The sequence below is a fragment of the Rhinolophus sinicus genome, chromosome 1 (genome assembly GCF_057876585.1).
Source record: "Rhinolophus sinicus isolate RSI-liver-muscle chromosome 1, RSI-T2T, whole genome shotgun sequence".
NCBI classification, from domain to species: Eukaryota; Metazoa; Chordata; class Mammalia; order Chiroptera; family Rhinolophidae; genus Rhinolophus; species Rhinolophus sinicus.
In genome coordinates this window covers 21642142-21668340 of record NC_142501.1, presented here as the reverse complement: position 1 = coordinate 21668340, position 26199 = coordinate 21642142, and the positions used below count along the sequence as shown (strand labels likewise).

The following is a 26199-nucleotide window of genomic DNA, read 5'->3' as shown; positions in this document are numbered from 1 at the left end:
TGCTACGGAGAAGAGGCATCACTGGGTGAAGATTCACAGGAAGGAGCATGTTGTCTTCTAGAAGCTTGATTTAGCTTGCACATTTAGGTTAATGATCCACTGCAAGTTAATCTTTGTGCGTAGTGTGAGTGAGGGTCCAGGTAAGTTTTTTTTTCCTCTAGGAGTTATAATAATTCCAGCACTATTTATTTTAGAAAACCTATCCTTTCCCTGCAGAATTGCATGGAACAAGTTGAGCAGTGATTCATATATTTCCGTTCTTTGAGAGCGCAAGATTGGCCTGATGTTTTCCTTATATTTTTGATAGAATTCATTAGTGAGTTTTCTTGGTGTGAAGTTTTAAAATATATATTTAATGTATTTAATAGATATAATACTGTTGTTTTTTTCTTGAGTTAGTTTTGGTAAGTTGACTTGTACCAATTATTCTCTTAACTCCAAACACATAACCTTCCATACTCTGCTTTGTGATGCTGAGGCTGGGACGCTGCCACATACTCTGCTGGCTGGTTCCCCGTTAAGTTATGCCGACAGTGGATGCTACAGAAAAACTGAAAGAAAACATGAGAATATCTTCTTTACCTTAGAGTTGGCAAACACTTCTTAAAATAAGACCCCCAAAGCACTAACCAGTTGATAAATTGGATTTCATACTAAGAAATGTGAATCAAAAGACACTGTTAAGAAAAAGAATTGGCCGAAGATACTCCTAATACATAATATATCTGACAAAGGACTTAATTAGAATATTTAAAAAGTCTCAAGAAGAAAAAGACAACCCAAATAAAAACTAATAAAAACTTGAAAAATCCCTTCACTAAAGGGAATATCCAAAAAAACACTTGAGAATGTGGCTAGAGACTGACATCAAGCTTGTGAAAGCTCATGGAGGCTGTGATCGAGTGGTTAAGGCGTTGGACTCGAAAGCTAATGGAGCAACGGCAACCGCTTACAAAATTACTTTGGAATACTATTTGGTAGTACAATAGTCCCCCACCCCTTATCTGTGGTTTCACTTTTCGCAGTTTCAGTTACCCATGGTCAACCCAGTAAGAAAATATTAACTGGAAAATTCCAGAAATAAACAACTCATAATTTTTAAATTGCATGATGTTCTTGGTTGCCTGATGAAATCTTGCACCGTCCTGCTCCGTCCCACCCAGGACAGGACTCATCCCTTTGCGTCTCCACACTGTATGTGCTCCCCGCCCATTAGTCACTTAGTAGCCATCTCAGTTATCAGATCCTCTGTGGCAGTATTGCAGTGCTTGGACTCCAGTCATCCTTATTTTACTTAACGTCTCAATTCACCTCACTTCATCTCATCACACAGGCATTTCATCATTGCATCATCACAAGAAGAGGGTAAGGACAGCACAATAAGATGCTTTGAGAGAGAGAGACCATACTCACATAACTTTTACTACAGTATATTGTTACAATTCTATTTTATCAGTTATTGTTAATCTCTTATTGTGCCTTATTTATAAATTAAACTTTATCATAGGTATGTATGTATAGGAAAAAACATAGTACATATAGGGTTCAGTACTATCTGTGGTTCCGGGCACCCACTGGGGGTCTTGGAACGTATCCCCTGCAGATAAGACTACTGTACCTACTAATGCTAATCCCCCCAACCCAGCAATTCCACTCAGTTGTATATCCAAGAGGCATGAAAACATATCCACAAAAAAAGACTAGTTAGTAAATGCTCCTAACAGTTTTTATTAATTATATTCCCATTGGACATAGTTTGCATGTCCATCAACAGGAGAATAAACTGTAGAATACTCTTATAATGGAACACTACATGATGTAAGCAATCTCCAGCTACATGTAACAACATGGATAAACAAGCCTGGGACAAAAGTATTTAGTGTATGATTCCCTTCAAAATTCCTAAAGTAGCAAAATAGGCAAAGATATTCTATGGTGATAGAAGTCAGAATAGTGCCCACCTCGGCGAAGGGTGGATATTAGCTGAACCTGAGTGATTCTTTCAGGGTGACAGAATGTTCTGTATCTTGATCTAGGTGGTGGACAACATGGATATATACGTATGTAAACATTCATCAATCTATTTACTTCAGATTTGGTTCACTTTACTTTGAACCTCAATAAGTAAAAACATTTCTTATCAAAGAGATTGAGAAACTTAATTTAACACTAATGTAGCTTTTCATCTATTTATTGGTCATTTTCATTTATTGCCCATTTGTATTTTTGCCTGTCTTTGGTAATTTGGCAGGTTGGTTCTTATTGAAAGGTTTGATCTTTTTAATATTTTATGTTATGCCTACATTTCAGGTTTTTCCTAGCTTCTTTCAGTTGGTTTATAGTATCTTTCGTAACACATAAGTTGTCTATTATTAGTGAGAAACCATTGCTTTTCACATCTGCTGCTGGCCCTGACAATAACTGGTAACAGATTTGTCCTCCCATTGTAAACAGCTAGAAAACTAAGCAAAATATATGAAACATTTTTTCTGACATTAGATAACAGTACATGTCTGTGACCCCTGACAAAGAGAAACAAAGTGAAGCATACAATTGCCCTTTTTTCCTACAGTGCTTTCCAGCTGGTGACAAAAGCAGAGTGAACCCAAAGCAGAGCAATGGTCTCTGGTTAGTTGAGGACACAGAGATCAAAGTTCAAGGATGCTGAGGCAGTTAGAATTTGTGGGGAAGAGTAACAGAGAAGGGAATTATGCAGTAATTTTTTCAAAATGGCTGTAACATTTACAGTCCTATCAGAAAGTACTGCCATTAGTATTGACAGTCTATTTATTATGGCTATTATCGTAGGTGTATAGCAATATCTCATTGTGGTTTTAATTTGTATTCTCCCAGATGATGTGTGATGTCGAACAACCTTTCATGTTATCGGGCATTTGTAGATTGTCTTTTGTGAACCGTTTGCTTAAATCTTTTGCTGATTTGGGGAGTTATTTGTCTTCTTATGGAGTTGTAACAGTTCTTTATATAGTCTGGATCATCACTATGTGGTTTTAAGCAACTAGGTTTTATATAAAAATTGGTAACTGAGGTAACAACTATAGAACACCTTATACAACAAAGACATGCATATTATTGTTGTTTGAATTTGCTATTTGCTACCATAACAAATTACCATGAATTTAGCAACTTAAAACAATACCCATGTATTGTCTCACAGTTTCTGTGAGTCAGAAGTACAGCGTGATCTAGCCAAGTTCTCCACTTAGGGTCTCACACAAGGATTCAGCAGGGTTGTATTTTTTTACTGGAGGCTTGCGGGAAGAAGCTGCATCTAAACTCATTCGGGATTGTGGCAGAATTCAATTCCTTCTCATGCTTTGCACCTGGCCCCCCTCCATCTTCAAGCCAGCAAGGTAAGCCAAGTCCTTCTCACATTTTGAATCTCTGCCTTCCTCTTCTGCCTTCCTTTTCTGCTTGTCAAAGCTCATGTGATTATTGTGGGCCTGTCTGGATAATTCAGGATAATCTATTTTAATCATTACATCTGCAAGATCCCTTTATCATGTAACGTAACATATCCACCCATGAACATCAGCAGATGAAGGTCATGGGAGTCAGAATTCTGCTTACAACACATATTCTTTTCAACTGGAGCTGGAACATTAATCAAAATTGACCACATGCTGGACCATAAAGTAAGACATCCAAATTTTAAAAGATTGAAATATTTTATAGTATATTCTCTGACCACATGCAATTAAGCTAGAAATCAATAAAGAATGATATCACGAATATCTTCAACTGCTTGGAAATTAAGCAATGCACTTTCAAACAACTTATGAATCAAAGAAGGAATTACAACAGAAATTAAAAAAATATTTCGACCTGAATGATAATAAAGATACAACCTATGAAAAACCTGTGAGACATAATCAGTGATTAGAGCAAACATCATACTGAATGGCAAAATTTTGAAAGCTTTCCATTTGAAATTAAGAGTAAGACGAGGATGCCCACCATCACCATGTTTATTCAACATTATACTGGAGTTTTTAAATAACAATAAGTCAGGAAAAATAAATAAAAGTCTAGAAAGAAAGAAATAAAACTCATTGTTTACATATGACATGATTATATATGTAGAAAATACAAAAGAATCTACAAATGAACTATTAAAATTAATAGGTTTATTTAGCAAAGTCTCTGAATGTAAGGTTATCACACTAAAATTAGTTGTGTTGCTGTTTATCAGCAATAAACAAATAGAAAATGAAATTCTGAAAAAAATACCACTTACAATATCAAAAACATCACAAATGTATCACTGCATAAATTATATAAATGTTTAACTACTAGGCTGTACACTTCAAACTAATAAAAGTAATACTGAATGTCAGCTATAACTGGAAAATAAATTTAAAAAACAGTATCACAAATGAGAAACTAAATCTAACAAATAATGTCAAAGACCTTTTACTGGAAACAACTGATTTTGAAAAAAAAAAAAAAAGAAATCCAAATAAATACCATGTTCATAGACTGGAAGAGTTAATATAAAGATGTTAATTTTTTTTCCAGTTCACTGTAATCCCAATCAAAGTCCCAGCAGTTTTTTGGTGTAAAAATTGACACAATTTTTTTTTTTTTTCTTAAGGAGGGCGCAGCTCGCAGTGGCCCATGCGGGGACTGAACCGTCAACCTTGGTGTTATCAGCCCCACACTCTAACCAACTGATGTTATCAGCACCACACTCTAACCGGCCACCCCACAAAATTTTGATTTAGCTGATTCCAAAATTTAGATGGCAATGCAAAAAGCCAAGAATAGATAATCTTAAAGAAGAACAACGCTGAACAATCACACTGCTGGATAATATGACTTATTATAAAGCTGTGGAAATTTAAACTGTGGTTTTGTGCCAACCATAGACAAACAGGCCAATGGAACAGAACAGAGTCACCTGATAAATGACAGAGATGATATTGCTGTGCAACGGGGAAAGGATGTGTTTTTTTTTTATTATGTGTCAAGTGGATAGCCTTAAGGAAAAACATTAAACTTGATCCCTACCTCAGAATCATCTAAAAATTAATTCCAGGTGGATTGTCCTCTACATGAAAAAGATAAAGCTATAAAGATTTCTCAAGAAAGTATAGGAAAATAATATCTTTATAAACTTTGAGGAGATAAAGCTTTTTAAAAAAGGATGCAAAAAGTGTTAACTATAAACAAAATAATTCATAAATTGGATTCTAGTAAAATTAAGAACTTCTGTTCACCAAAAGACACCATTAAGAGAGTGGAAAGGAAAGCCAAAGAATGGGAGAAGATATTTGCTATACATGTGTCTGGCAAAGGGTTAATATCCAGAATATATAAAGAATTTCTAAAAATTGATCTTAAGGAAAAAAAAAGGCAGACAACCAATAGAACAATGGGTGAGAGACTTAGGCATTTCACAAAACAGGACACTCAAATGTCCTATAAATAAATAGGGAAATGGTCAGCTTCATTAATTAGTAGGGAAGTACAAATTAAAGCCAGAATGCCATACTACTTCACACAGAAGGGCTAAAAGGAAAAAACAGAATACCTAGGTTTCGTGAAGCTGAGGAGCAAGTGAACCTTCTTCTGCATGGAAGTTTAAAGTGGGAACTACCTGGAACAAGTATCCACTAAAATAGAAGATCGTGTAGTCTGTAACTCAGCAGTTGCATTCGTAGGTACATACCCAACTGAATGTGTTCACATGCTCACCAAACACATACATGACAATATCTGTAGCAGCACTACTCGTAATATCCCAAACCTGGAAACAACTCAAATGTACATCTATGGTAAACGGATGATAAATCGTGGTACCGCATACAGCGAAATGTTACAGAGCAATGAAAATGAAAAATCTATCTGTACAATCTTTGTTCAAATACTGTACAAAATTTTCAAGCTTTATCTGATTTTGTGAATTATTTTTATTGTGCTCCAAAAATCATGGGCTCTTATAATCCTGAGTCTTTTTAACCATGTTGTTCCTTCTAATTTCAACTATGTAATAATCTTAAAAGATGCAGAAAAAACATTCAATAAAATTCAACACCCATTCGTTATTAATAAAAATTCAACTCTGCAATATGGCAATAGAAGGGAAGGTCCTTAATTGATAAAGGTTAACTATCAAAAACCCAGTGATATACTTTATAGTAAAACAATATGAACTAAATAAATAGTTCCTAAGTAGTTATTTTAGGAACTAAATGAGAATGCTTATTATCATTAATAGTTGTTCATGTCTAGGAAGTAGGCTAAATCTTCATTTTGCAGGCGAGGACACTAAAGCCCAAACAGATTAAGTAATTCTCATGGGGCCATACAGCTAGTAATAGAGGCTGAAATTTTGAATCCAGATCTGACGCAAGGGCATTCTTACTTGGGAATTATAAGGTGTATTCCTACTGTGATAACGACAAAGAAATGTCAAACCAGGCACAACAAAGTAACTCCAGACATTTAGACTCTACTCCTTAGTTAAGGGAGCATTTGATCCCTTAACTAAGAGGGCTGCCATCATCAGATACCAGAGCAAGCCAAATTTTTTCTTTGATTAAGGGGCCAGAAGGGCTTCAAGTGAGCTTTGTTTATTTAATTGGATTTGAGACACAATACTAAGGTGGTGTTTTTTGTTTTTTCAGGTATAGTAACAGTGACACTTTTCCTAAGATTATTCCAAATAGATACAACAGAAAAAAGTTCTATGGCTTTATCAGTAAATGTTCACTCATGGATTGTTTTGTTTTTGTAAATGAGTCACTTTGAAGCTATTTGGGCACTTTTACCACACTAAAGAGAATGTTTGTTAGCAACACCAAGGCATATACCTATTATTGTTTGTTACTCCTTTATTAGTCAAGAATATCTCTGATATTTTCACTCAGGTGATTTCTAACTTCCCAATATTCTACAAACAGAATATTTTGATGTACAAAGGTTTTTTTCTATACCATTTTCATACTATAATAGCTTGTGTTAGGTAACTTTGAATTAGAGTTAATAATTTTAAAATTTACAGATAATTCAAACTTTCTCAAATTTTCTCATCAAAAACTGAAAATTTTACAGTATATTTTTAAAGCAACCAAACAACTATTTTTAGACTGCAGCGTCAACTGCTGTAGTAAATTCTAATCGAGCTTAAACATGTACAGTGAGAACCCCAAATAATACCACATTTTATACTGTAATCTAAAAAAAATCATAATAAGGATTAATAAGCAGACTTTGATTAGGCTGTTTACTTCAGGACTATAAAAGTAGTGCCTAGTCACAAGGTCACAATCTACTATCTCAGAAATAAAATCACAGTCTGAACAATTTTACAAAAAGGGTACACTAGATGTCGCTGTGGAACTCACTGTAGTTTGTAATATATCCTACTACCAGAGCTTTACCAAATAGTATGTCATTTGTAACACTTAAAATGTCGAGTTGCTCTCATTGCATGCTGATCAAAAATGCTATGAGACTTTATTCATTACATTCATATAATTACACTAAAATGAGCATAAAGGTAAAGTAATAGAAAATCAGCTAATAGGAAACAAGCAGCCTTAATTTTGGCTTATAATTTCCAATATAATTTGATTGTCAAGGTTTTTAATTCAGTTTAGAATAATTTAGAAATTGAGTTTGTATGTACATCAAATCCATCAAGTAGGCATTCCAATGTTCTGTCTATAGGTAGTATTTCAGAGTCTAAATTTATCAATATAATAAATAGATTGCTTTAAAACAGAGTTTCTATAATTGCTGTGCTGGTTGTTCATTGATTGTTTCTCTGCTCCAAGCCTACCCCTCTATACTCTTTGAAATGAGGAAATAAGAGACAATGTATTGAAGATAATGGACACCAGTACAGCATAGAGAATATAGTCAATGGTATTGTAATAGCTATGTACGGTGTCAGATGGGTAGTAGACTTGTTGGGGTTATCACTTTGTGAGGGGTGTAAATGTCTATCAGTATGTTGTTTTGTACACCTGAAACTAATAATTAAAAAAAAGATAATGAACACTAGTATTATCTCTGTCAGAGAAGGGAGTTACAAATATGTAAAATAAAAAAGGCTGGACTGAATTCTGTGGTATTTTGATTTAGAATTGGAGGCATAAGTGTGAACTCATGGTTTTTAAAAGATAGATTGATTGATAGATAGATAGATAGATAGATAGATAGATACCATGTTTCCCCGAAAATAAGACCTAGCCGAACCATCAGCTCCTTAATGCGTCATTTGGGGCAAAAATTAATATAAGACCCGGTCTTATTTTACTATAGTAAAATAAGACCGGGTCTTATATAATATAATGTAATGTAATATAATATAATACCGGGTCTTATATAATATAATATAACATAATATACAATAATATACAATAATATACAATAATATACAATAATATACAATAATATACAATAATATAATATAATATAATATAATATAATATAATATAATATAATATAATATAATATCTCAGTCTTATATTAATTTTTTTCCGGCTAGGTCTCATTTTCGGGGAAACACGGTAGATAGATAGATGGGGAGGGAGAGGGAGAGGGAAAGAGAGAGGGAGAGAGGAAGGAAGGAAGGAAGGAAGGAAGGAAGGAAGGAAGGAAGGAAGGAAGGAAGAAAAGGAGGGAGACATGAGTATGTATGGGAGAAAGCCTAGTAACAATAATACCCTAGAGCAATACGCATATTTTGCTCCCAGATCTTTGTTTCTAAATGCTCTGTTCCTCTAAACAGTACCATAGTTCTTTGGAGAAATGGCTGATTCCAGGGCTGGGGTAGAAAAAGCATAAGGTTGAGCCTGGAACATCTTGCTATAACAGAAAGTAAGAAAGTGTTCAAAAATGAGGGGGACTTGTCAAAAGAACACAGGATCAGCTTAAAGGGGTTTCCACTGGCCAAATCTGGGACAATGTAACCATCAGAATAAATGTTAGTACTATATTATAACTCATGGAATAAAATAGGAATGCATTAGTTCATACTGATATAAATAGATGTAGAATGAACTAAATAAATGAGAAAGGAAAGTGCTTCCCTACAGTAGAATACTAGTAAATGTAGGACGGATGGAGTTAAAATACCACCATTTGGCAATTATCACAATAATTGATTCGGGCAAGGACTATTGATAGATGTGAAAATTAGTGGGTGAAAGTTTGTTGAAGAACAGAATACTTACGTAATTTCAAAGGATTTCCCCACAAGTTACTTATTAATTAGAGATAAAAATAGTAACTTTACAGTGAAGAAACCTGGCAAACCACACCCTGATAAAGTGATCAAAGCTCACCTCACTAGTAAGAGGACAAATCAACATCACATGCCTTCTGATATGACACTCCGAAAAGAACAAAGAATCACTTCTATAATATTCCTACCCTAAATGTTTACTATAAATCTAATCATGAGAAAACATCAGACAAATCCAAATTGAATAACATTCTCCAATATAACTGTCTTGTGCTCTTCAAAAATGCCAAGGTCATGAATGACAAAGAAAGACAGAAGAACTGTTCCAGACTGAAGAAGTTTAAAAAGACATGAAAATTAAACGCAATGTGCTCCTGGACTAGAAGAAAAGGTATTTTTGATTTGTTTTTTGTTGTAAATGACATTATTGGGAAACTTGGATAGGATCTATAAATTGGATGGTAGTACTATATCAGTGTTCATATCCTGATTTTGATGGTTGTGCTCTTTTAGGAAAAAACCCCCTGAAATTTTAGGAGTAATGAGGAACCACGTATGTTCAGAAAAAAATATGTGTATCTGTATATATGTATATGTAATCTATGTATTCATACATATTAAGTGTATCATATATGTGTGTATCTTTCTATACACGTGTGTATAAAAATTAATGCGAGAGACAGAATGATAAAGCACATGTGGCAAAATGTCAACAATCAGGGACCTGAGTGAAGGGTATATATAAATTCTTCGCACTATTCTTGCATCTCTTCTGTAAATTTAAAATTCAATTTTTTAAAAAAAGTAAACAAGTAAACCCAGAAAATATGAAAAATAAAATATTGAAAAAATTTTCATAAAGAACGAAAGCTGATACCCATGGGACTAAAGAAGATTCCTGAGAAGATAATGTAAAAGAAGATAAGCCAAAGACAAAACTTCGGAAATATTCACAGTACCCTAAACTAGGTGTCCAATAGATTTTAAGTAATTTAAAAATAGATAGCCTAGCCTAACCTAGCTACTATATAGTTTTTAAAAAATTACTATACTAGGATACTTCTATTTTTCTCATATATATTTATATATTTTAACAATCATGCTACATTAGACATTTTAACAGTCGAGATATGCCTATGATCTTTTTCAATTACCCTGAATCCATTGTGTTAATGCAATATCTCAAAAATTTCAACAATTTTTAAAAAATATGTGATGTTACTTTGCCTTGTTCTTATTTTTTTGCAATAATATTTCCTAGAGTGAATGGTGTTCCAAAAACTTTTAAGTTGTCTAGATTACTATTACAGAGAGCAGTTTCAATATATATTGGTAAATGGGCAAGAAAGAAGGAAGGATGCTTAGATACCTACTGAAAGATTGAACCTAAATGGGAGATTGTTTTAGAAAAACAATGACTACAAGTGGCCAACAAGGACTAGGGCAGGGCAAAATAAGGTAGAAGAGTTCTTAATGTTTATGACTGAAACTTGTCTACATAACTCAGAAGATTCATTTATGTAATGCAAATTGCGAAAATAAGAATACATAAAGACATCCAGGCTGGGTACAATTTGTTTGAAAAGACAGTAGTAATATTGGAACAAATTATACTGTTCATGTGCAAGAACACAGTGTAAAAAGAATCCTGGACTCCACCAATGCATGAAGAATGCATAGCAACTCAGTTCTACCATGTTTCCCCGAAAATAAGACCTAACTGGAAAATTAGCCCTAGCATTATTTTTCAGGATGCCCGTAATATAAAATAAGCCCTAATGCGTCTTTTGGAGCAAAAATTAATATAAGACCCGGTCTTATTTTGGGGGAAATATGGTAGGGCTTATTTTATATTACGAGCATCCTGAAAAAATCATGCTACGGCTTATTTTCTGGTTAGGTCTTATTTTCGGGGAAACACAGTAAGAGTAATTACATTTCCATTTACACAGACTTCAGGTATTTAATCATATTAAAAAAAATAAAAAATTGCTTCCTAAGCGTCACTCATACCACTTAAACAATGACGTGAGTAATACTGTTCATTTAATTTAGACATCTAGTAGTCTGATTAAACACCCAGGAACAAGTTATTCTGATCCATAAACTGTCCTGGGCAAGTAAATTAGATGGTTGACAAAACTCTAATTTTTATTTTCTCCGACTTTACAGTTTAAATGAGAGATGATTTAAGTATTTTTTAAAGTTGACGTTCTTAAAATCAAAAGAAAAATACTGTTTCTTTTCCACAATTTTTCAAAGTGGCACAAATTGTAGAAAATTTAAGTAATTGCTAGGGTTATGTAGGTTAACTGTAATTGTGTAACAGCAATAGTTAGTTTCTCTAAGAAGAATAAGGTCAGTCAGTTAATTCCACTAATATTTGAAGTTATTGCTCTCTAAAGAATATGTTTGATTCCCTTAAGCTATTCCTTCCAAACTGACTAATCTCCAAGTTTAAAGGTATAATAACATTTTTTCCTGAAGTTTCATTATTTTTGCAAATTTTAATTTCATTTAGGGCTGACTGCAATTGCCCTAAGTTGTGCTCATTTGTGAGCAGGGCCCTTGGTATCTACAGCAAAAAATATCATAAGTGGGATGAGGTATGACTTACAACAAAACTAAAAAACATTTCAGTTCATAATGATCTAGGGCATAAACAAAGAGAAACTTAGGTATTGGGTATAATCTGTCCCATGTCTCTAAGGATGAACGGAAGGAACTATTTCTACTCCTTTTAGTAAAATGTAATGACTTTATTTTATATTCATTATTTTTCATATTTGCTGTTCTTCAGGTGTACATATTTCTCCCTAAAATCTCCTTTATGTTACCAAGCCTGTGGCTGTGTCCATTTTTAAGCAGCTGGTAATCTCCGTCTCCTTTTATACTTCTCTTACTTAAGAAGTTACCCGGTGTTGTCCAGTGTACACCACAGCCTAGCTCCTTGCTCTTGCATGCGATCAAACCAGATCTGCAGAGAGCCTTTCTAGTAACTAAGCACTTTGTATCCATGGCAAACCAGGTAATTCAGGATATCTCAGTTTACAGATGGGAAACTAGTGTCAGGCTCATTCCACAGGCTCGTGTTTACCTTTGGGTTTCTTAAGGCATAGGTTCCTAAACCTGGCTGTTTATAAGAATCAACTGGGGATCTTTAAAAAAATGGCAGAGTCCAGGACTCCTCATCAGACTTAGAAAGTAGAATCTTTTCAGGCCTGAGAACATCTGTGTCCAAAACAACTCCCCAGGTTCTTCGATGAGAAACCAGATTTGGGATGCTCTGACTTGTGATGGACAGGCCTCATATGAAGCTGTCCAGGTAGCCAATGAGTGGACAGCTTGTAGCCAATGAGTGACTGAAGTTGCCACATGTGTGTGCACCTTTTATGTGGACTATTTTAGGGTCTGCCATATCTAGGTATGTCTCTCCTCTCTGGGCCAAACCAGATTTTATACGTTTAATTTCAGAAAGAAGGAAATTTCAAAATGTCAAGAGATAAAAACTGGCTAAAATAATTCAACTGCTTTTAATTTCCTATAAAATACAATGTCCCTGAATATTCATGTATAACTTTCACAGTTTTCAACCCCCTGAACAAAGGTGGGTGACTTCAAGAGTCTGAACATGAGCCTCAGAGCTGGGTCTGCCCTCTTGGGGTACACTTTGGTGAAGGGGTCACCCCTAACCTTACATGATCTAGGTACTCTAGGCCCAACCTATGATACCCTTTCATAGAAGAATGGGGATAGTTTGACCTTTTAAAACTTTCCAGAATGAAAATTATGTCCCCATGATGACGTCTATTTTTATCTTATTTCAGATACAAAGAGACAAATTTCTCTCTATTGTATCTATAGACATACAAAAAAAATAAAAAATAAATACAAACAGGATTTCTAATAAAAAACAACAACTAAGTGGATGTTATTCTTTTTTTCCTCACGGAAGATATGAAAAGGAATTTTAGTCTCCTTTGCATAATTTATTATATCCCTCTATTCCATGGGTGCTAGGAATTATTTAAGGATTTTCTTGTGAATCCCCATGAAAGGGATGATCTTCCAATCTAAGCGTAAACTTGACCTCTAGCTCTAAGTTTACAAATGCCTGTTGGAAAGTTCCACTTGAATGTCCTGTCTCTCTAGCATCTCAGATTCTGTTTATCTCCCAAATATGGTTCTGGGTTAGGATTGGCCACGGGGGAAATTAGTGCAAGACTTCAAAGGCAGAAGTGAAGCCGCAGTCATTACACTCTGAAGGTCAGTATAGGACAAGAGGCTATGGCAGCTCATACACGTTGTTGCTAGTTTGCTGGCTCACCTTGGAGTGGGGCAGTGGCCAGGTGTGGAGCTCTTTCACAACTTCTGGACCTTCTTCTTCAGTTTCTGTGAATCCTGGGCCAGATGCATGCACTGCACCATGGCTCCCATAAGCACTTGCACCATCAACGCTGTAGGTGATAAGAGACAGATGCACAAGCTTAGTTAATCTTTAGGGAATCCAGTTTGTCTTTGTGGGTGCCATTTTGTCCCTGTTCACCCCTACTTCATGCCCAGCTCTCCTATTGATTTACACCAATTTCAGGTCCAACCCAGACACAGAGGCAATTTTTTTCTCCAGCTCTCACCATTTCATTAGGCCTAATCCCTAAAATAAATATTTTATTCCATATGACTCATGCTAGTTTTGCTTCTCTGGTCAAACTCTGATACAGACAGGGTATTGGAAGTATTTCCAGGAGAATCAAACGTTAATAATGGGTTCTCTGAATTCGGGTTATCTGATCTGATTTGAATTTAAAGGCACTGATTACCAGTTGTCAATAATAAAGGTGACCCTGGTTGTCCATGGCATGCATTAACAAAAAATTATCACTTGTGGACACCTGTAATCAAATGGCTAAAGAAGGCAAGGTTTTGGGGGAACAAGTAGATACTTTCATAAAATATTTAAGCGGAAATAAGGAATACAGTGGAGTTAGTTGGTTTTTCCTAATTATGTTTGATAACTGGGGGAAAGGAATTGATGAGCTCAGGGCTTTAACGTCTCAGTTGAAAATGATGTAAACGACCATAAAGTTTGTATGACTGCCTTCCTATATCTGCAAGTCTGTAATTTCTAAAAACCAAACCCAAAATCTAATCTTGAATTACATTGCAATTGAATTCCAAATTTTTCAGGTTTTATGTTCAAGTTAGGGCTTTTTATTTTTTATTTTTTATTTTTTTGAACAGCAGTGAGACTCTCAACAATGGAATGGGAATATATGGGCAGATCAGAGGACACTGGGATTGTGAACCCCTAAATTCTGCTGAGCCTCCTTTGCCAGTAGAAATATCCCTTCCTCCTTTGCCAGAGAAGCCTAGTTTCTCCTTACCTGTAAAATCTGTAATGGCCTCCTTGAATTAATTGCCTTGCAGGGTCTGCTGATCCTCAAGACCAATTGCCAACACCTCCCACTGCTTCTAGAATCCATTGCAGGGGATCCTAGAAGGTAAGATTCTCTCCTTGACCAAACACTAGTTCGGCTCCTCTGAGCTCCTTGTCTACCAGGCCTGTCCACGGGCATGTCTTTGAACAGCCCAGTGTAACAAGAATTCTGTCAAGTCAGTTAAGCCAGAATCCCCCAACCTTGATATCTGATCAAATTCCTCATCCCCCAAGTGATATCTGATTACCTTGGCCTGCCGGCATCAAGAATCCTGTTAGGGCAATTCAGCAAGAATTACCCTACCCTCTTAGGGACATCCTATCCGCTGATCCCCTCACCAAACCTGCTCCTTGGCTAAAAATCCCCTCTTGTAGAAATCGTCTTATCGAGTTCTTACAAACTTTTCAAGATAGGTATTACTCCCATGTAGTTCCAGCTATAAAATCTGCATGACCCAATGCAAAATGAAAAATGCAGGGTGTGGGGCAAAGTCCCAGAGAGCAGTTTCCAGGCTCTCGGCCTCACGTGAAAAGGTGCTGGCTCAGTTATTAGATGGCCATCAGCTGCAATCAGATGGCCATCCGCTGGGGCTGGATGGCCATCAGATGTAACCAGTTAGTCATTAGCCACTAATATAACTGCCGTGGCTGGGCTAGGGGGTTGGTTGGTTGGCAGAGAAGTGGATTGTGGCTCCTGCTTCCTGTGTCTCCAACCCAGCTGCCGGCGAGAATATAGTGGTATGAACCCCCTATCCATGGCTCCGTTGGTGTTCCTTTTTGGCCTCACCATATCCTGCGTTCCTGTGCGGGGAGCGGGAGCAGAGTCCCTGCATGACACAGGGCCTCTATGTTTGTTAAAGAGAAAACCACAAGCCCAAAATGGTGTCACTCATGCTAAAAGCCCATGATACCAAACATAGATTTAATGCCTGATCTAATTGCAGTTTCAGCCTCTCCCAGAAATGTAATCTCAATCAGTCTGGAATTTTCTGGTCAAGCAACAGTAAGGTAATCTGTTACATGGGTCCTCTCCACTCCCTGCTCTCCACCCAAAGAAGAGACAATCTGTATTATAAAAACTCTTGCCTTTCCTTTTTCCCCAAAAGAAGATATCCTGGTCAAAAAATAATTCTTTTCTTTTGTTAATAGCTCGCTTGCCCACACTTCTTCCTATATAACTTTTCGATTTTGGACCTCTTAGAGCACCCTTCCAATCGCTAGCTGTGATGCTGCTGGATTCATGAATTGCTTAATAAGGCCAATAAGATCTTCAAATTTACTTGGTTGAATTTTAACATATTTATATATTAAGAATTTCAAAATGGTGACAGCATAGCATTAAATCAAGCGCAGGGTGCTGTGTGACTGTACAGTTGGCAAGCCTGTGAGGCTGGCACTGCTTCTATCTTACATTTAAGAAACAGGTTCATAGAAATTCAAGTAAATTTCCAAGGTTACTTTATCAAGAGCTGGGAAAATGTCAGAGCCAGAATGCTAACAGGTGTAGAACATACCCAGAGTCTGGAGGCTTTGACGAGAAATAAATGATAAAGATTTATTGAAGAGTCTCAAGAGTTTGCAAACTGGGCAAACTGGGAGTTTTGCTAGGCAAAACCTTGTAAGTGTAGAAGAGTTCTTTCAGTAAAATGTACATTCTTGAGAATTATCAGTCCTGCATTCTTAGCTCTAGGATTGGTCCAGGCAGGTTATCAGTCAAGTATTAGGCAGTCCGAATGTTGGATGTCAAGTGAATGGCAGGTCCTGGATACGTGAATCCTTCAGGGTATAATCAGAAGTCTGGCATGTGTCCAGATACATGTATCTGAACAGAGGATTGGAAAGCTCAAAAGTTTAAGTTCCCAAGCTAGTTAGAACAGAATTGAATCAGTTCCTCATGCCTCAACCTTCATAATGTTAATTTTAGCAGATTGGTTAAAAAGACTCCATATTATATATTCCCTATCTTCACTCTTTCCTCTTAAGTATGACCCCTACTAAACTCCCTAATTAAAGTAGTCCCTTCTCTGCTTAACTGACTCCAACGAAGATTTTCTAAATTTATTAAACACGAAACATCCGCTGCCAATCATTTTTACTCTAGTTCATTTCTGGACTCCCAGGAGTAAAAAGGCATTTATTGAATATTTTAATGTTATATAAACTATTGTAATGAAGCAGCCAGTTGTCTAAACAGTTCTTGCTGCACATTTCCGTTCAAAATACGCTCCTGAAGTCTGATGAAAAATGCAGACATATCTACGTGTAATATGAATGGATGGAACTAAAAAATAATGTACCATAACGGCATAAGTTGTGACACATAATAGTGCAGTGACGTTCTAACCACAAGACCGAAATAATAACATAAAGCATTCGGTTTTTTTAAAAAACGATTACTACACTGGGACTCACTTAAAGGTAAAGAACCGAAGCCCTGGCGCCAAGGTGAGATTCGTCAAGGTGAAGGGACAAAATGCGGAGGTCACGAGTATACCACCCACACCACTCAAAAACTCTGCCCACAACGCGCGCTTGCGCAGGACGAATCCTCCTGCGCAGAAGCCTGGCCGGAAGGGCTGGGCCGGAGGGGGCGGGGATAGCGTTGCTAGGAGAACGCGATGACGTTGCGGTCGCGGCGCTCTTCTTCGCCAATGGGTACCGCCTGCTTGTAGTGACTCACTGTGTACGTCACGCTGACGACGCACGAAGGGCACAGATCTGAGGGCTCCGAGGACATTCGGCCTCTGTGAGCCGCAGCCTTTCCAAGGAGCGTCCGTGTGTTCGCCATCTTAGGGAGTGAGTGTGGCCTGGCCTTCCCCGCGGCAGGTACAGGGAGCGGAGCGCGGACCTCCTGTGGGACGATGCTTTTGCTGTAGGCCCGGTCAGCCTCGTCTTTTGGGGAGCCGTGACCTCCTCAAGGACGCGGAGGCGGGAAAAGGGAAGGCCTGGGTCGGGGTTGACTTTGGCCGGTCTGACGGCTCCCTTTGCCTTTCCTCTGACTGTCGGTCCTTCTTCCCATAGGAAGATGTTCTCGTCCGTGGCGCACCTGGCGCGGGCGAACCCCTTCAACGCGCCCCACCTGCAGCTCGTGCATGATGGCCTCGCGGGCCCCTGCAGCAGCCCGGTCGGGCCCCAGGGCCCGCCCCGCCGCTCCCGCAACCTGGCAGCCGCAGCTGTGGAAGGTGAGGTCAGACCCTGCCCAGATACGGTCGTTATGTCCACTAGTGGTCTGCTTGGCCTTGATGGCCTGGAGGACAGGGAAGGACGCGCCCAGCCCGCTGCGCTGCAGGACGGCGCTCGCTTGCCAGACGATGTCCACCCTACGCTGGGTGTCTGATCCTTGGCCCTCCCTCAAGGGCGTGGAAGGGCCAAGGCACAGCTCTCTGTGACCTCCACGTCCTCGAGGGAATGTAGGCACAGAGGCCTTGACTAGCGCCTTATCTTCTGTGCCTTGAGCCCGCTTGGTCAGCAGACTTAAGTATTGGGTAAAGTCTCCTTCCTAACCACTGGTTCCCTGCAGTTTTAACTGTATTATCTGTTTTTTGATTTGGCTTGAGTTCTCTTCTTAAAAATACTCCCTCCTCCTTTATGCATTTCCGAAGTCTAATATTAGTTGTCCCAAGGTATATGAGATAACTGGGTCTCCTGTTTTATTACCGTTGGTAAAGGAGGCGACTTGCAGCCTCAGATAGGCGATAGAAAGGAGATAATAATTGGTAGGGATCCCTTTGGTCTTATTTCTTAGGATTCTTGGTTAAATCCAACTCGAACTGAATTGTGTATATTTCAAATCCCAGTGGAGTACAGAGAAACCAGAAAACCGAATTGGTAGGAGTCCTAAAAATGTTATCTACATGGTGCCTGTAAAATTAATTTTTTTAAAATCATGTGTGTGTTATGTCTTTAGTGTGGATGAAAAATCCTTGCACTAGCCTTCTGTCTTTCCGTTTAGAAAGTTAAAGCTAATGTCATTTGTGTAGTATGTAAATATATTTGGTTGCAGGGATTTGTTTCTCTAGTTTTTTGCTATAGGAATCCAAATGTGGGGTTAGTAGTGGTTAGTGGCTGGGGTAAACATCAAAGTATACAAACTTTTACATGTCGAGTGCTCTTTCTTAATTTGATTTGTACTCTGAACTGTTATCAGCGATTAATAATTTGAAATTTGATTTTAATTGGCAAAGCTATTAATACAGAAAACGATTTTTTTAATTAATATGGTATAATAAGAGATCGTTATTATCGCAGAGGTTCTCTTCATAATCTTTAAGTGATTGTTTTGATTTTGGCAGTGAATTTCTTGTTACTCCCACTAGGAGGGAAACTTGCATCTTTCAACTTAATTGTAAACAGGTGGCCAAAGCTATTCAGTTGTACTATTTCACAGGGAAGCATAGTTCTCTTTTATTCCCATGGCCTTAATCTTCTCTGAAGATATACTTACTTGATTTTTTTTTCAATCAAACAGAGCAGTATAGCTGTGACTATGGATCTGGCAGATTCTTTATCCTTTGTGGACTTGGAGGAATTGTTAGCTGTGGCACAACACATACAGCATTGGTTCCTCTAGATCTGGTTAAATGCAGAATGCAGGTTTGTTTTGCATGTTGGGCTAAATAAATCATATAGTTGAAGCATGGCTGTTACGATATAAGATGTAGTCATCTACTAACAAGCTGTGTGGAAACCTAACTATCCAGGAGGTAAGTTGATAACCAGTAACATGAGTTTTATATTAAAATGCATGGTGTGTCTTGTCTTATTACAGAGTACAGTTGTGAATATGGCTCCATGAAGTATTATGCACTGTGTGGCTTTGGTGGGGTCTTAAGTTGTGGTCTGACACACACTGCAGTCGTTCCTCTGGATTTAGTGAAATGCCGAATGCAGGTTTGTATTGAGATGACATCGTTGAACATATCTTTTGTGTGTGATTTAATTCCAAATCTTGAAGGACTTCACAAATGAGAAGAATTTGAAGATACCACAACCACTAGAAACTTTAGTAGGAAACCAAACCTGAATTTCTTCAACTCATGATCTTTATTTTAATTAGTGTTTTATATCTAAGAAATGCCTCTTTTAAAATAAGAGTGTGGGTAGATTGTTGGAGCTCAGATTCTGGCTATAAATGTTTTTTGCGGTTGGGGTGAATTCTGGCTCGAGTTCTCTTCAAGGCCTACTGGTTCTTTATACTACAAATAGTCATTTTATGAGCAGTTACATATCAGAGTGGGTAATCACTCTTTGTGTAGTATGTAAACTAACTTTATATCTCTTACTGATTAAGGCAGAGAGCACTTTGTAGATTAAAAAATACACAGTATCTTAGCATTTGTGGGTATAGCTTGTATATTCACTTACATAAAAGTTTTTTTTTACAATTAGAATATTTTAATTAGGATTATTGCAACAAAAATAAACGTCAGAATTTATTCCAAGCAGATTTAGAAGTCTACTTACCTAAAAGAAAGGAAGGTGAAATATTAGGGAAAGGAAGGTGACGTATACCAGCCCTTTAGTAGTGGCAGAAACAGTGAGATATTTTCCCATTTAGTTAATGGAATGGATCTGAAATGTACCTTCGCTAAAATTTTTTATGCATGTCTGTTGAAGTGAATTTATGTCAAAAGACAGATTATTGCATTGATGTACATTTTAAACTTGTATTTAGTTTGTCTTAAGTTCACAAAACTTTATAGTATAATCTTAATAGGCTAGCCTATAGCAGGGATATAGAGGCAGACCTCGCTTTATTGCACTCCGCTCTATTATGCTTAGTAGATATTGCAGGGGTTTTTTGTTTGTTTGTTTTTAAAGGAAGGCAAGATCCTTCACCAGTAAAGGATTATGATTCGCTGAAAGCTCAGGTGATGGTTAGCATTTTTAGCAGTAAAGTATTTATTATATAGGGTATGTATACTTTTTTTAAAGACATAATGCTATTGCACACTTAATAGACTACAGTACAGTGTAAACATAACTTTTATATGCACTGGGAAACCAAAAAAATTTGTGTGACTTGGCTTTATTGTAATAATTCGTTTTATTGTGGTGGTCTGGAAACGAACCCGCAGTATCTCCAAGATAAACCTGTAGATTTATCTATTATTTAGGCAGTAGCTTTAACATTAATTTTTTAAAAGTGGTAGAGTTGGTTGGTAAAAAAACCTGTTAGAGTCTGTTTTATTATGTATTTTTGTAGGAGTTTTACCATTTTAACTAACCCTCCAAGACTTTAAAAGAAAGCTAGACCTTAATGTACAAAAAGTTATATTCACAAAGATAATTTTAGATATTAACCTGATATCATGCATGAGCTTGTGTTTACCTACCTTTTTTGTTATTAAAGTTTATTTTAGAACCAAAAGGAAAAACTAATAACAAAATTAAATATTTATGAGAAGAGTTAGCTTTTTGGTACATTTAATTACTTTTTTTTCTTGTTTTAAATATAGGTGGACCCCCAAAAGTACAAGGGCATATTTAATGGATTCTCAGTTACACTTAAAGAGGATGGTGTTCGTGGTTTGGCTAAAGGATGGGCTCCGACTTTCATTGGCTACTCTATGCAGGGTCTCTGCAAGTTTGGCTTTTATGAAGTCTTCAAAGTCTTGTACAGCAACATGCTTGGAGAGGTGTGTGAGTTAACTTTGAAATTGAAAGTCCTGAGTGTTTAACTTAAAGTTTAAGACCAGAAGGACCTTAGATTTTTGTCTGACCCACCTTTTTAGAACTGAGGAAATGGTCTTAGAATGGATGAGCATTTCTGTTCCTAAGCCTCTTTTAGCGGAGAGGATGAGAAAAAGAACATGTACATCATTAGATTTCAGTGCTCTTTTTGTTATACACTGCTGCTTTCCAAATAAGTTGAATTTGTGCGGTTTTTAAAGAGAAGGATTCTGGGATTCTGTTAGTTAAAATTTGCCTGGGTTGAGAGTCCAAAGAGATTGACAACTCACTCCATTATATCACGAGGTGCATCTTGGGCTTGGCAAGGTGAGTCATGGATATTCTGCGCACCACGTGGCAGGCACTAGGGGTTATATAGGACAGGGCAAGATGAATGAGGGTACTGGGGTATGACCTGCCCCAGGTAAGGGGAAAAGTGCCTTGCATGCTTGCCTGGGACGGCAACAGAACCAGCATGCCTGGGGCATTGAGGAGAAGTTGATCAGACAGACTCTGAGGATTTTTTCAGAAAGCATCCTCAGTTTTGGCCAGGATTTAACTGGATCTAGCACAAGGGTCCAGTAGTGGTCACTCGTGGGATAGTTTCTCCTCCACAGATTCCTTTGGGTTATTAAGGACCAGCCGTCCTTGGCACCTACGTATTAAAAAAAAAATTCACATAGCACTGTGGTTGATGAAGATATGAGATAAACATATTCATCCTTGTGTTATCTATGAACTGTATGATAATGAAACACTTTTAAAAAGTCTGAAATTTTAACTGTTTCTAGAACTGTCCGTTTAAGTTGAAAACAGCTAAGGCAACAGCAATTCATGTCCCTCCTCATGTTTTTCAATTAGGAGAACACCTATCTTTGGCGTACATCACTGTATTTGGCCGCCTCTGCCAGTGCTGAATTCTTTGCTGACATTGCCCTGGCTCCTATGGAAGCTGCTAAGGTTCGAATTCAAACCCAACCAGGTTATGCCAACACTCTGAGAGATGCAGCGCCGAAAATGTATAAGGAAGAAGGCTTAAATGCGTAAGTAAACATTTGCCTAAATTTATAGTATAAAAATATGCATTTGTGGGAACTGCATTTTTTAGCATTAAGCCTACTAGACTTTTTTTTTTTCCTTTTTAATGTTTAACGTCTATTCCCACCCCCAACCTCTTACATAGAACATAAACTCCAGGAGCAGGGATAAGTTACACGTGGCCTGAGCCCTGAATTAAGAATTTTTTCTAAAGTAGGAACCATTTGTCAGTCTACAAATGACTTGATATTTGACCTAAACATGAACTGTTAACTTTTGGGGAGGCCTTATTAGAATTCTCATTTGTGTTCACAGTTAAGAATTTGCATGTAGTCAGGCCACAACATGCTTCCTTAGATCCACCTTTGTGGATGCCAATCTTGAACTGAGTTCTACTAGTAAACTTCTTGTTTCTTGTAGTTCCAGTCAGGAAACATCCAGCAACTTTTCTGGTTGTACAGTCAAAGGTGCTTGAGTCATTGGCATGTGAGATAAATACACCTGCATGTTAGTCTTAGGTTCTGATGGAAATGACATGCAATTGTGCTGCCATTTTTTGCTATCAGGACTTGACTGGTGTGCGGACACTGTGTTAGTGATAGAAATTTCTGCTAGATGAGTATATGCAACTGGGTAAAATAAGTCTCCTGATTTCCTAGATTCTACAAGGGGGTTGCTCCACTCTGGATGAGACAGATACCATACACCATGATGAAATTCGCCTGCTTTGAACGTACTGTTGAAGCATTGTACAAGTTTGTGGTTCCTAAGCCCCGAAGTGAATGTACAAAGGCCGAGCAGCTGGTTGTAACATTTGTGGCAGGTTACATAGGTATGAATTATTTAGGACACACTTATCTGTGAAATTAAAGACAAATAATTTTTTCCATTGTTGACCTATTTTGTGAGGAAAAAATATTCCAGAGAAGTTACGTCTTCCCATAGCATTTCATATGCCATTCAGTAGTCATAAATACTTGCTAAGTAGTTCTTGAAAGAATTGTTTCATGGTTTGCATGTCATGATTAAGCTTGGGAATGTACTGATTTCACTGCTGCACCATTTTTTTTGTTTGTTTCTTTAGTTTTTCAAGAATAAATTTGTAATACTAAGACAAGGTGTTGATTAAAATCTGAAATATAAAAACTTTTGAAGGATTGGGGCAGACTGCTTTTTAACCTTGTCAGTCTCATTCTAAATCTGATACTTTTTAAGCACTAGAAGAAAATTTTATTAGTCTTGAAAAGGTTGGCTATGATACGATTTTTTTTTTTTTTAACCCTGTATTGAATCATGTTTTTGACTTTTTTCAGCTGGAGTCTTCTGTGCAATTGTTTCTCACCCTGCTGATTCTGTGGTGTCTGTGTTGAATAAAGAGAAAGGTAGCAGTGCTTCTCAGGTCCTCCAGAGACTTGGATTTAAAGGTAGGATTGTTTTTCCTCTAAAGAAAGGAAATAACACTTTTGGGTATAGTACCCTTTTCACTCATGTTTTGTATTTCAACCAGGTGTCTGGAAGGGACTCTTTGCCCGTATCATCATGATTGGCACTCTGACTGCACTGCAGTGGTTCATCTATGACTCCGTGAAGGTCTACTTCAGGCTCCCGCGCCCTCCTCCACCTGAGATGCCAGAGTCTCTGAAGAAGAAGCTTGGGTTAACTGAGTAGATGGAGCAAAGCAAATACGGACTGAATCGGCTTGTTGGTCAGTGTTGAGGAAAGTGCTAAAGGAACTTTTATATATTTCACAGTGTGGGAAATTGTCTATTCCTGATATAATGACTGTAGTACTCATGCCTAAGGCAAGAGTTTCAAACTTGCTGTTGAAATAAACCCAGCTATTCATGATTTGTCTGTGACTTGATCATTATTTTTAAAACTAGTTTTAAAGATTTAACCCTAAAATGGGAATAATTAGTATAAGTTAAGACCTCGAGGAAAAAATGCAAACTAACCATTGTTGGTTGAATACTCTTATCCCTACTCATAAATTTTCATGTGTTTCAAGTTTTGTCACTCGGGAGTTCCTATATTTTTAGGAAATACCTTAAATTTTCAAAAACTTGATTTGATTGTAGTTTAAATATGGACAAATATTTGTGGTTATATTTTAACAAGTTGATTTTGGCATATAGTCAAATTTTTGTACCATTTACTATTTAAAATCCTGAGTTGGCTAATCCTTATTTGTAAAAGAAGGTAATCTTAAATTAGGCTGATTCTTAAAATGATAGTTTTTTAAAGGACCAAAGCAATCCATAGCTGAAAACTGTTTCAGGTAACTTAATTGTCTTCACACAAATCTGACTTAAAATTACAAAAAAATTACCATAAGCTATTTTTCAGTTTTGGTTTTAAGAATGATACCTGTTTGTGAACTGAAGTAGGTGAATGCCACTGGAAAGCAACACTCTGGCATACTTGAGCATCTGAAATTTGATTGCAAATTAAGCCTAAACTAATTTTATAGCTTCTAGGAAGTAAGCCACTCTTAGTTTTTGGTTAGGAAGTATAAAAGTCCAATTCACAATATAGTTAAATGTTTTTCAAATCTGATTACATTTTACCTTGAGGCCTTTGTGTATAGTATCTGGGTTGGGTTGACAATCTCTTGTGTAAAATATACAGATGGGGCCTCAGGAAAATAACTTTCAAGGAGTCTCATCAGGGAGAGAAATGTTTTTGTTACAAATCCATATTGTAAGGTCAGTCAACTAAATTTAGAAACTGGATGCCTCTTGCGTGTTTCCCCAAAAATAAGACCTAGCCGGACCATCAGCTCTAATGCGTCTTTTGGAGCAAAAATTAATACTCATTGTTTTACTATAATAAAAGGCCAGGTCTTATGTAATACCCAGTCTTGTATTAATTTTTGCTTCAAAAGACGCATTAGAGCTGATGGTCCGGCTAGGTCTTATTTTCGGGGAAACATGGTAACTGCATGTTAACTTCTCTATATCATTATCACCTGGTCTTGTTTAAGGTTCCAATCTTTACTTTGGGTTGCAGACAGGGTTAGGGTGCAAATTTGAGCCAAACTGGTAAAAGAGCGGCAGTCTGAGCCCGAGCCAGTGGCTATGGTAAATTAGCATCACCAGTGATGTGTAATAAATCATCTGAAATGCAATAGTTTGAGATTTTATAATTTTAAGCTTTCTGTGGGTCAGGAATTTAGGAGCGTCTCTGCTGGATTCTTCCGGGTCTGTGTGTCAAAGTTACAGTCAGATGGTAGCTCCGGGGTCATCTCCAAAGGCTTTTTCACTCATCCAGGTTGGAGGGATCCCTATCAGTGGCTCAGTCTTTCCTCAACATCTACAGCTCAGGGCAGCTGGACTTCAGGGCTTCACAGTGGAGCCAGGCAGAAGCTGAGTCTTAGGATTCTGTCTTGGAAGTCATATAGCATCACTTTCACTATGCTCTTGGCCACATCAGAAGTCCCAGAAGAGCAAATCCCCGCTTCAGGGAAAAGTAATGCAGACATGACCTCTTGCTGGGAGGAGTGTCTATTACAGTGTAAGAAGAGCCCTGTGGAGTTGGATATATCTATATTGTGCAACCCAAAGGTGAGGGGGTGGGGAGAGTCAGCCACTCCCAACAGTGCTTATCTCCGATATTATCTAATCAATTACCTCTTTTTAACTCTGAATGTGGTGAGCAAGATCCAGTTAGGGCCCCAACCACACATCCTGTGCTCCCTGGCAGTGAGGGTACGTAGGGGTTCAGATCCTGCCCCATCTGAATTTCCCAGTGCTAGGCTGGCAGATCCTGCTTCTTCTTATTAGTGTGTGAGATGCATAAGGTTCTTTCTATATAAAGTTGCAAGTATATGTTTTAA

General features: G+C 37.4%; 1 protein-coding gene, 1 long non-coding RNA gene and 1 other non-coding gene across 7 annotated transcripts; 2 read left to right on the top strand and 1 right to left on the bottom strand.

Moving 5' to 3' along the window:
- Positions 1–1708: 1708 nt before the first annotated feature.
- On the bottom strand, positions 1709–17197 carry LOC109447613 (uncharacterized). The gene is made up of 3 exons (XR_002137392.3): positions 17067–17197; positions 13545–13674; positions 1709–3468 (listed from the first exon to the last, which is right to left on the bottom strand). It is a non-coding gene; the product is annotated as an uncharacterized LOC109447613 (long non-coding RNA).
- A 118-nt stretch (positions 17198–17315) lies between these two features.
- On the top strand, positions 17316–24212 carry SLC25A3 (solute carrier family 25 member 3). Of its 5 annotated transcripts, none has more exons than XM_019732137.2 (8): positions 17316–17450; positions 17676–17836; positions 19423–19544; positions 21113–21292; positions 22188–22369; positions 23024–23196; positions 23678–23788; positions 23872–24212. In XM_019732137.2, exons 2-8 carry the CDS (start codon positions 17680–17682, stop codon positions 24030–24032), a joined length of 1086 nt encoding a protein of 361 aa, XP_019587696.1. In that variant the 5' UTR covers positions 17316–17450; positions 17676–17679; the 3' UTR covers positions 24033–24212. The 5 variants fall into 5 exon arrangements, with proteins under 5 accessions (XP_019587696.1, XP_019587694.1, XP_019587695.1 ...); XM_019732135.2 differs by lacking the exon at positions 19423–19544 and adding an exon at positions 19123–19247; XM_019732136.2 differs by having other exon boundaries at positions 17331–17480.
- On the top strand, positions 22707–22953 carry LOC141570290 (small nucleolar RNA SNORA53). The gene has a single exon (XR_012494295.1). It is a non-coding gene; the product is annotated as a small nucleolar RNA SNORA53 (small nucleolar RNA).
- Positions 24213–26199: the final 1987 nt, after the last annotated feature.